This window comes from Plecotus auritus (genome assembly GCF_963455305.1).
Source record: "Plecotus auritus genome assembly, chromosome: 2".
In the NCBI taxonomy this organism is placed as follows: domain Eukaryota; kingdom Metazoa; phylum Chordata; class Mammalia; order Chiroptera; family Vespertilionidae; genus Plecotus; species Plecotus auritus.
This window is the reverse complement of record NC_137771.1, coordinates 196,506,761-196,520,913: the sequence shown is the minus strand read 5'-3', so window position 1 is coordinate 196,520,913 and position 14,153 is coordinate 196,506,761. Positions and strand designations below refer to the sequence as shown.

The 14,153-nt window shown below is 39.0% G+C and overlaps 1 protein-coding gene across 5 annotated transcripts in view; it reads right to left on the bottom strand.

The window, feature by feature from the left end:
- Nucleotides 1-14,153, bottom strand: part of TNIK (TRAF2 and NCK interacting kinase) — a 372,736-nt gene that overhangs the window by 62,190 nt on the left and 296,393 nt on the right. For 3 of the 5 annotated variants that reach the window (XM_080655707.1, XM_080655708.1, XM_080655711.1), the window contains exons 15-16: nucleotides 13,376-13,564; nucleotides 2,610-2,774 (exon numbers count right to left, since the gene is read on the bottom strand). In XM_080655707.1, coding sequence (XP_080511833.1) covers nucleotides 2,610-2,774; nucleotides 13,376-13,564 — 354 coding nt within the window. The remainder of the gene's footprint in view (nucleotides 1-2,609; nucleotides 2,775-13,375; nucleotides 13,565-14,153) is intronic. The other 2 variants (XM_080655709.1, XM_080655710.1) reach the window with 1 other exon arrangement.

The window sequence follows — 14,153 nt, the reverse complement described above, 5'->3', positions numbered from 1 at the left end:
ACAGCACACTTTTAAAAGCTCTTCAAAATTTTCCACTTAGAGCTCTGTGTAGGGCTGACCCATGGTTCCCGGCCAAAAGTTAAGTGATTTATTTGCTAAGAAGTCAGTGAAATAAGTGGGATGATACTAACATTAACAATTTTAAGTGAACAGATATTGACCAGCAATACATTTATAAGTACTCCTCTTCTAATATTGGAAACAGCATTCTTTAAAACCCCTGACCTTGACTTTAGAGAGTGCTCTTGTGCTGTAAAACAAGAATTGCCCTGGATAGCTTACTTCTTGGGAACTCACTAAGTCCACTTATGAGGTTGACACAGTTATTTTCCCCATTTTACATGTGAGAATGAAAGGCACAGACAGGTTAAGTAACAGCCTAGATTTCACAGCTAATGCGTACCAGAGCCTGGACTGTAACCCATACATCCCCCCATGGTACACCCGACTGCTAGGCTCTCCTGCTTTGTGATGAACTGGCTCTTACCACCTATGATATCATATACATCTTAACTCCAGGACATTTCTTTTAGAGTTGTCTCACAATTTGGCATGTGGTGATATTTTTCATGCAGGAAAGACATGCAGTCTTTGGGTATTAATCTGGCTCTTTAAGACAAATCATTAAAAAATCTAGATTTCAGAGTATCCTTTGCTGTTAGCACTGCTCACAACTTCTTTGTTAATGCCATGTAAGCTTGTCTCCTCCTCCCACACGAAGGCAAGCTCCCTGGAGAAAGGAGCAACATCAACATTATAACTCTGAGTTTCACTATGCCTGGCATGTGAAAGTTCAATAAATCTTGGTTGGGGAAACACCTAGAATGTTTTCTAAATTAAATTGTGTATCTGGTTTGGACAAGGGACCTATCACATCCTCTTTAGTCTGAAATCTCAGTGCCTGGACTGCTGGGGGGCATTTCTCCAGCCCCTTCCATAAGCCTAACCCTGTTCTTCTTGCTCTGGAGGTCTTATCTGGAGCAGTTATGCCCCAGCCTCTTCAGACCCTCTTTAAGCTGGAATTTGGAATGTTATTATAGTTCAAAGAAAATCCTCAAAGTCTAGCTCAGCTGAATGTTATGCTTCCACCAAATATAGATTTAAAGCTGTAACCAAATTTATATTAATATTAAATTTCATTAAGTAATAATATTACAACAAAGTATATTTTAAAGACATGTAGCACAAAACACAAACCTACTTAAAAGCATCGAAGAAATAACAATAATCAAAATTTCTGAAAAATGCTAATCCAATTAGCTGTCATGGGGTATCTATATTTTTTTAAATATATTTTTGTTGATTTCAGAGAGGAAGGGAGACAGAGAGAGATAAAAAAAAACAAACAACATTAATGATGGGAGAGACTCATTGACTGGCTGCCTCCTGCATGCCCCACACTGGGGATCGAGCCTGCACCCTCCTGTTGAGCTGTGCCGGCTGGGAGATATCTATATTTTCATTTCCTAGTCACTTACATGAAGTTTCATAAACTTTTCCTCTACTCTCCCCTTTACAGAGCAAAAGTACCCTAAAAGGTCAAAGTTCGGGGTTTTAAAAGAGGGTCTGTGCGCTAAAAGAGAAGTTCCTATAAAAAATGCATTCTATGAAAGGTCAGGTATGGAAGAATTATATGCAAATTAAAACAACCAAGGGCAAGATATGCTCAGCTGGCTGGTACCAAAAAATCTTGGCCCTCGTATGCAAAAGGCAAACTTAAAAACAAGAATCCTTGATTTTAGCACTACTCTTTTCAACTGTAGCTCAAATAGCATTACATATTTCAAAGGTGACCTCAAAATATTTATGCAAGTGTAAATACAGGTGGATGCCTCGAAGGAATTGAAGACATTTGGGTGAAAGCAGCTGCATTACCTTTATTTTTCATGAAATTGTATACTTTATTTCACTTCATATTCTATTTTATTTTGCAATATATAGTTTTAAAAGTCCTCTAAAATGTCCAGAAACTTCCTCTGTTTCTAAAAGTGGTGTAACCTTTTTTCTTTTCCAGCTAGCTTAAAACAGTGGTTCTCAAACTCTACAGTGCATCAGATCACCTGCGGGCTTGTTAAACCACAGGCTGCCACAGCCATTCCAGGTCTGAGATGGACCTGAGAATCTGCATTTCTACCAAGTTCTGGGGTAATGCTGATGCTGCTGGTCCTGTGACCACACTTTAAGGAGACACACGGCTATTCAGGCCCATCTAATTTTTCCAGTTTCCAAATCACACCCAAATCCCAAGGAACAAGAGATAATATAATAGTTTACATATCAAAGGTCTATTTGAATTTTATTTTGGTAATTAAAACTAAAAAAGATGTTTGTTCCCACCTCCCAGAAACTTCTATGGTTCTCCAGAGAGGCCAATTTACCACGTGACTTACTTTGTGGTGGGCTCAAAGTTAAGGAGGTGCTTTTCTCTTTCTCACCCCTCCATCTACCCTTCAAATTTAGTGGGGCCTCTTAAATTGCTATAGATTGTATATTAAGGGCCAACATTTCACTGGCCTGATGCCTGAATCCATGTTACAATCCTCTGGGCTTTTAATAGATTTACCTGTCTCCCTATTGAAATGTCCAATGGAACAAAGGAGAGGATATACCTGTGGATCAACTGGTCTGAGCATAGGGGGGGTCCGAGCAGGCTGAACCCCACTGATACTGAAGGACTCCGATCTTGGGGGCAGATTGGGGTCAGATATCCTATTGGCAACCTTGTGAGGCATGGCAGGTGAACTCTGCCGGTTAAGCCTGGACCGTTCTTCTACCTAGAAACAAACCAACAAACAAACAAAAAAAGAGAGAGCGAGAGAGATTCAGTGGACAGATGGATAGAAGCTGAATCACTTCCTATGAAGGATTTGCTGTAGTCACTCGAATAGCCATTTTTCTGTCCTTCTGATCAATTCATTTTCAAGGAGCCACACTCTCCATGTCTGTTCTGCACCAAGAATTTATGAAAAAGCTCTTTTCTGTTAGAATAAACACCATCACAAAAAACATAGAACACTTAAGCCATCACCTTTCCCTTATTCGTTATCTTGTGCTATTTTGGTTAGCTGGGAATTTGGGACCTGCTTAAGAGTTCACCTTGCATTGACTTAGATATTATCTTGCTGATTGGTCACAAAGCCGAGGGGTCAGGGAGGGAGACGAAGGGAACTATGACAGACATTAAGATTGCTTGGGAAAACAAAATGGCTCTGAGTTGACTCCTGGGACAGGGCGGGGAAGAACGGAATCACGTGGAGCACACTAAGCCTCCATGTCTTCCCATTCCCTGCTGAGAGGCAAGAGGCATTCGAGGAGGCTCGATAAAGAGCATGGCCTGTCCTAACGAGACTACTTCGATCATTTTTCTTTTCTCTCTTTTTAAAAAAAGATTTATTTTTATTGATTTCAGAGAGGAAGGGAGAGGGAGAGAGAGAGAAAAACATCAATGATGAGCTGATCAGCTGCCTCTTGCATGTTCCCCACTAGGGATTGAGCTCACAACGCAAGCAGGTGCCCTGATTGGAATTGAACTGTGACCTCCTGGTTCATAGGTCAATGCTCAACCACTGAGCCATACTGGCTGGGCTCCTTTTCTCTCTTTAAGGTCCTTTCTTTTCAGTTGTCTTTCCTTGCTCCCTGAAACACATTACCCCCCTCATTATTTTTTTCCATTTCCAGCTTGGACTCTGCTATTTCACTCTCCCTGCCTCCTCTCCATTTTTCCACACACGGCCTTCATTCTTGCTTCTCCTCCTCTTTTCTCTCCCTTCCCACCCTCTCTCGTCTCTGGCTGTGTCCTTGTTATTTTCATTCTTGCAGGGTCTCTCTCAGTCCAAAGCAGGTAACCGATCATGTGTTTCACCGGGAAGGCTCACAGTACCAGGAATGCCCTTCTTACGGGCAAAAGTTAGCCTTCGTACTTATTTGCAGCAGACTGTCTCAGAGGATGATGTTAAAGGAAAATTTAGATAAACAAGAGGTACACTGCAAGACATGATTTAAGATCTTCAAACTTTAAGCGGTCTACAACTTTCCTTCCAGATCCATCTTATCTTCTTTCTCCTTCCTTCCCCCCTCCCTCCCTCCCTCCCTCCTTCTCCTTCTTCTTTGCAAGAAGGAGAAATTTAATTTAATTTAACCAAATTTAATACATGCAATATGTATAGGAACCCTGCATACAAGAGAGAGTGAGAGATCACACATGCATAAGAGGTTCCAAGGTAGAAAGGGGGTTGAGGTGTATAAGACATCCTGAGCTAGGGAAGAGATAATGTACCTTGGGGGCTTCAAAGGGCCATTGCAAGATGATAAGAACAGACATTTAGTAAACAGAAGTTTTTTTCTGCCCTATAGATAGTTCAAAAAAGGTCATCTCTGATAATCTCTTATTGTGGGCAAGGCCCTTGAGTTAAGTTCTTCTCTAGGTAGTGAAGGGAAGGACAGAAGTTTCACTTGAGCCTGAAGCTAAAATTGCCTTTAGCTCAAAGTAATCTGTATACCACAGAGGCACATCTTGGGATGGCTTGTTCTGAACCCCCACAGTCTCCTGCTCTGAAACTTCCCTGGAAGTTTCATATTCCAGACGTTTCTCCTTTATTTCTTAAGGATCAATTTGATAGTTATACTTTTCAAACACGGCAGGTATCTTTCTTCTGCTGACTCACTGAGTATCACAAAGGCCTGTCATGAAGCCCACATGCAGGTCTTCAAGATGCGTTTGTATGTAGCAGCTAAGAGTTCTTATTCATTTTGCTGCCTGGTTTAAAATACATTTTTTAAATTACAAGAGTTTTACCAAAAGATTGGTGAAGCTTGGGGAGCTCAACAGGGTTGAGTCACATGTAGTTTACCTGTTGGAAATGGCTACAAAGCATTTCCCCCAAACCTGAATAGGATGATTGTTAACTGCCAGACAGCTCAGGGCATTTTATTACCTCCTGTTGGCCAAACACCTGAACAGCTGTAGGCTATTCCCCAAACTGACAATGTTTCTGTATACCCTTTGATACCATACCCTTTAAAGTGTATATTTCCACCTTGCCTTGGGACAAATTGTACTAATAAAAGCTGGTTCCTTGGTCAAGGTGAGAGCCTTCTAGCTCCTTCAGCTGGAAGCTTCTCTGACCCCCAATGCCTTTCAAAAATAGAAATAAATAAATAAATAAATAAATAAATAAATAAAGTTATTCTTTCTCATCCTCCATTTTGAATCTTCCTAGAGGCAGACTTAGTCTCATATATAGAACTAGAGGCCCGATGCATGAAATTCATGCAAGGGGCTCGGCCCTCGTAGCCATGGAGGCTTGCCTCAGCCCTTGCAGCCCTGGCTTCGTTGGGAAGGTCATCTGGAAGGTCGTTTGGCTGTCTGGTCTAATTAGCATATTATGCTTTTATTATTATAGATAACTCTTCTTTTAAACTTTCATATTAACTGCAAACATTTTAACATAAGACATGCTACAGAATAGAAAACCACCCTTCTGCCTCTCCTTAGGGGTAATTTGAATATCTCTTCCCCCACCATGGCTGTGCAGGGTACATACAATTGGCATCAGTTGACTTTGGTTTTGAAATTCCATGTTTCAGAAACTTACCACATACCAACTAGAATTAGCTGGAAAGAGCCAGGAATATAAATCAGAACAGATATACTTTGTGTATGTTTGTGTGCAAAGTATAACAGCAATCATTATTTGGCTATTGCACAGAGTGCAGCAAAGAACACAGCCAGCTTTGAGATAAGACCACCAAAAAGAGAAAATATGCAAAGTCATCAATAGGTAAACTGAGACCAAGGGATGGAATGCATTGCTTTTCTGAATCCTGGACTCTTTGGAAAGAAGGTGACTATTTCCAGACCATTAGAACCAGTCAAATATTATTTCTAGGGAAGATGATTATTAGATAAATCTCATGTCTTAAGGACCCCTTACTATCCAAACTCCCACCATCCAAACCATTGCTGTCTGAAGTCAGGAATCCAAGAGATTCAGACACCCTTTCAGATAAATACCTGGCTATCCAAATTACAGCCGCGTGTCACCTGAAATTCAGGAACCAAATATAATCAGGGAGTGAAGAATATTTATCATTATTATTTTTTAACTAAAATATCCTCAGACAGTTTTAAGCACACATTTAGAGACAACACATTAAATACAACAGTTAAAAAGTCTGCCCCCAAAGATTCCATCTTGAGCAAAGAAACCATTTTTGAGGCAAAGAATTCTTTTGGTAACTGCCAGCAACAAGGCTTAATAAAAAAAGCATCTTTGCCTCTAACAAGACCACAGGTCACACAGGCTGTAAGGCTGTCATTAGAAATGAAAAGAGCAGAGTGGGTTGCTGGTTTTCATAGGTAGCTAATGGGTGTGATTAGTCATGTGTAGATATTACTAATGTGCTCCCAGTAATATTTCCTATGCCTAGTATCAATTAGTTTACATAAAAAGAAATTCAATAAAGTAAATAAAAGGATTAAGGTTCAAACAAACAAACAACCGGTGAAGAGAATGTGAGTATCAAAACTCTTATATGTTGCTGGTGGGAATGTAAAAGGGTGCAGCTGCTGTTGAAAACAGTTTGGTGGCTTCTCCAAAAATTAAACAGAATGACTCTATGACTGAGCATTGCCACTGCTAGGTATATGCCCCAAATACTTGAAAATAGGAACTCATATACTTGTACACCAATATTCACAATCACCAAAAGGTGAAAACAACCCAAGTGTTCATGGGCTGGTGAATGGATAAACAAAATGTAATATTATTGCCATAAAAAAGAAAGAAGTGCTGATACCGGCTACAACCTAGATGAGTCTCGAAAACATTATGCTAACTGAAAGAAGTCAGACACAAAAGGTAAAGAATTCCGTTTAAATGAAATATCCTGACCAAGTAAATCCAGAGAGACAGAACACAGATTAATGGATGCCAGAAGCTGTCGGGAGTGGAAAGGGGAGTGACTGCTTAATCATATGGGGTTTCCTTTTTGGAAGACGGAAATGTTTTGGAACTAGATAGAGAAAAAATTAGTTTACATACTAAATCCTACCATTAGTGTGTCTTAGTCTGTGCCATCCTGAAATATATGGCATAATCACTTAATACACTTTGCAAATGATGCCAGAATGGGTCCAGTGTGATAAAATTTCCCTGGGTTGTAGTTTGTCCAAAGAAATTTGAGAATCTGTGAGAGGGGTATAACAGGAGGCATCTGGCTACTCACTTTGAAGAAAACCTTGTCCTAAGACATTTAAGAAAATGATGCTGCCCATTGCACCAAAGAGACAACATAAATATTAAAAGAAAGGTTAAATCAAACATCCTAATACCAGCTTCAGATGGACAAAGGAGAAGCTGACCAGTGTGTCCAGGAGCAGGTCCTTCTGATTATTCTGATACTAGGCCATCCAAGACCTGTCTCCTGATTCATTATATCGCATGTCTACTACCTGAATGAGAGAGAGATATGTGAGACAAAAGAAGGAAGTGTCTTCCCCCCAAATAAGGACATATGTGATTGAAAATTGGGGTACAATAAAGATATGTTTCAATTTGCCTTACACAATAATAAAAAAAAATCTATTGGCTGAAACTCTGCTCTAATCTCATGTTGCCAAGAAGACATAAAATACCAAAAGTACCACCAAAAAAAAAAAAAAAGTCTTTTAGTAGCATCAGACAGTGTCAAGGTGCCAGACCATACCAAAAAAAAGAAATCTTATTTCAAAGAATTTTATAGTTGAAGGGCTTATCCATGAATATGGAGAACAAGATTAGGAGAGACTCATCAATTACACTATAAAAGCATTTTTTTTCCTATTAAAAGAATCATTTTAACATAAAAACTAAAATAACTCTGGAGAGACTTGAATCACCTATGCAGAAATGCTATACTACTTATTATAGCATTATAGGGAAAAAGAAAAAAATAACTGTGATCTCAGAAATAAAATTCTGTTCCAGGCAGGGCTATGTTGTCCATTGGGTACTATAGGAGTGATGTCTAAGGCCTCTGAGATGTATAAAAGTTCACAAATTCAGAAGACTTGCAAATAAATTCATTGATTACACGATCTCCAAAATTTTTTCAAAAGAAATAAAAATATACTAAGAAACACATTATATCAATGTCAATTGTTAAACTGCTTTGTATACTTGAAAACAATTTATAGGTTACAATCTCTCACTTAGCATAATGAATATTTGCTGAGAGAATTTCAAAACAAAATTACAGAAGTAATTTTAAAAATGTTGACAGCAAATATATATTTATTATGTCATATGGGTGCATTTTAATAATATTTTATATGATGTAGGGCTGTGGGATCTATGAAGGTTTTAGAAGATCTTACTTAAGAGCTGATATGTGGTGAACTGAACACAATCTTATGAAAATTCCTATTTATTCCAACTGAACAAAACAGTTTGAATTTTTAATCTTTACAGGCAATGCTGGAGAAAGAGACAAGTCAACAAATAACTTTTAAGTGCTCACTAGATACTTTGACCCTGCGCTTGCTGGTCACATAAAGAATTGAGCCATCTTGTCCTTTGGCAAAACCACATGGGCAGGGGGTTACTGAATATATTGGGGATATCTCTTGTGAGGTACCTTTGAGGACAGGGAAGACTCATTCATATGAAATGCTAAAATTGCAGTCTTGTCTAAAGATAAGGGCCTGACCTACTTTTCTAAGAGGTCTTAACCAATGATGCCAGAGAAAAATATTGATCCTCATATGAATAAGCACATAACTTAAAAAAAGTGAGGCAAATCTTAAGCAGAGACAGGAAATGCATCTATCACTGAGGAAGCTGGGGACAAGATATGAGAGAGATGTGTAAACTGCTCATGTGAAATCTCAACCGACACAACAAAGGCAAACACATATTCCTTGTGGATGACAATGGCCTTGGAAACAAAACATAAATATATTCAATATTATATTTAATTTGCATTTGTACAGTGCCTGTACTTTCAATGGCACACTCACATGATTGCCCACAGGCAGGCAGTCTAGATGGGGCACTGGGTCTCAAGAAGGCTACAAGAGCTGTCCCAGGTCACACAGCAAGGAAGTAGAAGAACTTGAACTCCTTACTGCTTCCTTCTAGGTCTCTCTCAAGCGAAATCTTAAGAAAGATAAGCAGAGACTGAGGAAAGGTAGGAGCAGAGTTGTAAACTCTCGAAATGGCAATTTAGGAACCTCATATATAAAATAACTCATATAAAGAAAACAACACATCAGTGTGGAGCAGAGAAAACCAAATGGAGAACGGAGTTCTTATGAACAGGATTTCAAAGTCTAATGAGCTGATGGGACATAAAGAGATATTCTGGTTCCAGACCAGTGTTGCTCAGTGGTTGAGTGTCGACCCAGGAGATCACGGTTCGATTTCTGGTCAGAGCACATGCCCAGGTTGTGAGCTCAATCCCTGGTGGGGGGCATGCAGGAGGCAGCCAATCAATGTTTCTCTGTCATTTATGCTTCTATCTCTCCATCCCTCTCCCTTCCTCTCTCTAAAAATCAATAAAAACATATTTCCTTTTAAAAAAGAGACATTCTGGCCAATTATTTGCCAAATAAAACCATGGACAGATGACTGGCATACATCACAGAGAGAGAACATGAAAGAGTGTTAAAAAATTAAAATACAATCTCATGTTGGTATAGCATTCTGTTACTAATGTGTGTTGGTATAAGAAAAAAAAAAAAAAAGAAAAGAAAAAGAAAAAGTGTGGGGTGGGGTAGAAAGGCACACACAGTTACTGCCAGATCCAGACAATCATATACAATTTTAAGGAAAGGAATCTGTTCCATTATAAGAAAAAGGAAACTTCATCATTCAAAAAGTGACAGTGAGAAAAAGAAAGACTTTCAAATTTTGCTGATGTTTAACAGAATATCTCATTGATGTTTTCACAGAACAAATCTGATTTCCATCCCAATCCAGAAATAGCGAAGAATTTTAAAGGGGTGAAAATAATCCCCCTCCTTTTAATAGAGATATTAATATTTCTTTCTGGCTGAGATCTGAGAATCTAAGTGAATGTGACATTCAGGACAGATTGATATTCAGCAAAAGGAGAGAGGAAAGAGCTCAACAAGATTTGCAAATGATCAAGTATTTTCATTTGTTTTTACTGCATCCATCAAACTGATGAGAAAGGTAATGAGAAATGTGATGATGACTATGTTTCACAAGATGAACAACAAAAAACACAGAGGAAGAAGCATTATCATTTCAAGGACAAAATGTGGATTTGGAATAAGGAAGAGAAGTGGGTGGAAAAGTAATCAAAGAAGGAAAAACCATCTTGATAGGAATTAGTTGAGCTAGAAAACTAACACTGGAACAGATCATAGAGGAGGCTGCTATGGGTAGAAAGACGACTAGGTGGCATCTTCAATGGCCCATGGGGCAAAAAGCCCAGATCCAGTATCATAGGAGACCATGGCATGGGTACAGCTACCCACTCCTTCCTGGTGAGGATATTTTAAAATTTATATCCTGGCAGAGGATGCATTTGAAAAAGAAAATGGTACCTTTTATTCTACCTTCAAAAGAGAGTTTAACCCAGGTTCTTTTTATCACTTGATAATTTATATAGCGCTGAGCTTGAGATTCTGTCCCTATCTAAAGTATTGAAATGTATGTTACTGTTTGGCTACTTTGAGCCCCACCTATCTTCCTACTATAAGAAAAGAGATCTGTAAATAATGCTCTGAAAGAAAAGTTCGTACATTGCTCATGAGAAACATTAAAGGTTAAGATGATAAGGATCCTCACTCATTTTTATTCCTATTTTAAGAAATAAGTGCTAAAATAATGATGAATCAAACCAACGCAGACAATCATTTGTTGTTATTTTTACACCAGTTGCTCCAATCCCTAATTTAGCACTTGTCACTCATTTTATCATCTAGAAGCTTCATCTTTCTTCTAAAATATGAACACCCACTTTAAAACTTGGGAACTGTTTCATGAATAGATTGATGGTTAGTTGAAAGCTGGATTATGTTAATCACACCCAGGAGGATAGGACTAAATATGCAATCCCCAGAGAATGCTCTCACATGGCTAGAAGTGCATGAAGCCCAGCTGCTAGGGCAGCCAGGGACCTTAGAAGATGTCACCCCCAGAGGTGGCCCAGACTTTTGATGGCCAGGGAACTGCACATCTGGAGTGCTTGATGACATGGTCATGTTGTTTGCGTACCCAACTGCTATGTTCCTTTTACTGCCAGGAGCCTGGCCAGGAAGGCACAGGGGAATCAGGAGTCCTAGAAAACTGCTTTGATGACATCTGCAAAGATTTGTCCCCAGGAATGGCTTGGCTTCTGAAAGCTCAGAAACTGTGAACTACTTCTGAATAGAGAGGCTAGGCCAGAACATTTAAAGATGAGGACGAATAGTAACTAGAAAACAATGAAGTCAAAATGGTTAAGTTCAAATCAGAACATGCTGGGTAGAGACAGAAGGAAAGAAGTGGGAACTGCTTCAGGCTTTCCCCCCTTTTTTGGCACAGGGGAAAGAAGGAATTCTGGGGTGCTTAGCAAGGTATCACGGTCTTCTCCAATGGGATATGTAGGTGTCCCTGTCTTAATCTTGTGCTTGTGGCTGGGAACACTGAAGGCCAGGTGCATGCATCCAGGAGAGGTCCTTTAGTGATGCAGAGCTTCTTAGAGGAGGTAAGGTACCTGTAAGAATGTATAAATTCATGGCCCTCTTGTACGGAGGTCCACATGTGTCTCTAAAGCCCTCCTTAATTGCAGCAATGGACAACTGGGGACTTATCACTTTGGAAATGCTGGGAGAGGACACACAAATGACCTTAGATCCTAACTCTGTTGTTAGGCTACATCCTTGTGAGCAAGATCACTTTGGAGATCTCACGATGGTCCTTGAAGCTTCCTGGGGCTTCAGATGTTCTTCAAGACCAAGTCTAATAGGACAAGCTGGTCCATTTTTCTTCCATGAGTTATGCTCAAACAGGTGTCTTGATCTGGAATCATTAATTTCTGCAGGTGCTACTGGCATTAGTTTAGTAGAGGCTAGTTTTTTAGTCTTCAGAAGACCTGCCATAATCAGAAGCTGTAAGTCTGGCTTAGCTGAAGGTTTCAACTTGGCATGCCAGAAAATGGTTTAGCAGTGGAAGGAGGTGGCACATCTCTGCCAGCCAGAATGCACATCACCTGTTGTTTAATAGCATAATGATTTTGCTTAGCTGGAAGAAGAGGTAGGTTATTAAGGAGTTGGCACTATCTGTGGGAGTAGGATCACAGAGTTAAATTATTGATATAAGAGAAAGAGGCAGCTGTTACAGACATAGGCAAATGCAAATCATATTTACAGACTCAAAGTGAAAATGATTGAACACGTTCTTTATAGCAAATCAAATTATTTTCTCAACAAATTTAGCTGTTTAAGTTTGAAAAAAAAGTTATTTTTGTAAAAACAGTGCATAATCATTACAAAGAATTTAAAGAAAAAAACCCTGTACTTTCTTCCTCCCATAAACAATGGTCATTAACATTAGGACAATATCATTTCAAGCATTTTCTATACATATGTAAGAGAATAGAAAAATAAAAAAATTAAAAAAAATAGGATCTTATGTAAGAAATGTGGTTCTCGTAATATTGTAGTCTAGATAACTTGAAATAAGCTCTAACTATAAATACCTGAAGATACTAGAAAAAAACACAAAATAATGCCAACATCCTTTTAAATGATGAGCTACACCCATCAGTTAAAGGAAAATCACTAGGTGCCACAAATAAGGACAGAACCGAAAACTAGGTGATACTGTGACTCCCTAGAAGAGTTGTTGATCTTGGCTGGCTGGAGTTATTATTTTGTTTGCTTTATCTATTTGGTTGTCACCCTATTTTTCTACCATCCCAACTGTTATTAATGAAATTTTTAAAAATAGCTCATCACAAAGCCAAGTTCCTAAAATTTTTTTCATAGTTGAGCAAAGAAAGGACCACTACTTTGGAAGTATTTGCAAAACAAATGATTTTACCTAGAATTCATTACATCCTGGGTCATATAATTCTATGGAAAACTCACTAAACTTCCTCATTCTTCAAACTCAGTTGGACTTCTATAAGGAAAATGATTTTTCTACTTCCTGTTTTTGCTTACAAAAATTCACTGTATTTGAAAATATACAAAAAAATTAAGGGGACTTGGCATTTCTCTACAGAAATAATGTTATGGCTCTTCCAGAAGCTGTGTGCACACATTACAATGAATCGTTTTCTGGATTCATAGCACTAGTATGACTGTCCACTTTTGCTGGATGAACTCATTATGGCCAATAGCCTGCCAACAGGGAGCTGTTACACTTGCTTGCTCACTTACCTCCTTGGCCCATGCTGGTTTCTCACTAGGACTAATTCCCTCTTTGTAATGGTACAGTGGCTTCTTCTCCACAGGCCTCTGCTCCTGCCGTTGATGCTGAAGGGAAACCAAGTAGTCTCTCTCTTGCTTTAGCTGTCTCTGCAGTCTTTCTGCTTGTCTCTGTTCTTCCAATTGTTTGCGCTTATATTCCTGTCCAGGCCAGGAAAGAGCAGCAAAGAAAGGCCAAATCACCATACAGAAACCATTGGCCAATACCAGCTAAGCATTCAATGGAGTCAAAAGTGATGCTAAGTAACAAAGGACCTCAATAATGACAGAACCACAGGATGTGCCATAGAGAAAAGCTACAGCTTTGGCTTAACATCTACACAGAATGTGGCATTTAATGAAAACACGATTGCTTTAATGGCAATCCCTACAGAACACTACCCATTGCAAAGCAACTTATCCTTGATGAGTTACAACCAAGAAAGTGGCAATAATGAGGACATTTGGATGGTCAGTACACAATCCCTATAAAGAACCATCCACTTCCTAATTTAGTAATTAAACCATTCAAACACGTACAACTAAGTAAAAAACTGAAAGAGTCGCTAAAGACATTGCCTAAACCAGTGGTTGGCAAACTCATTAGTCAACAGAGCCAAATATCAACAGTACAACGATTGAAATTTCTTTTGAGAGCCAAATTTGTTAAACTTAAACTTCTTCTAACGCCACTTCTTCAAAATAGACTTGCCCAGGCCGTGGTATTTTGTGGAAGAGCCATACGCAAGGG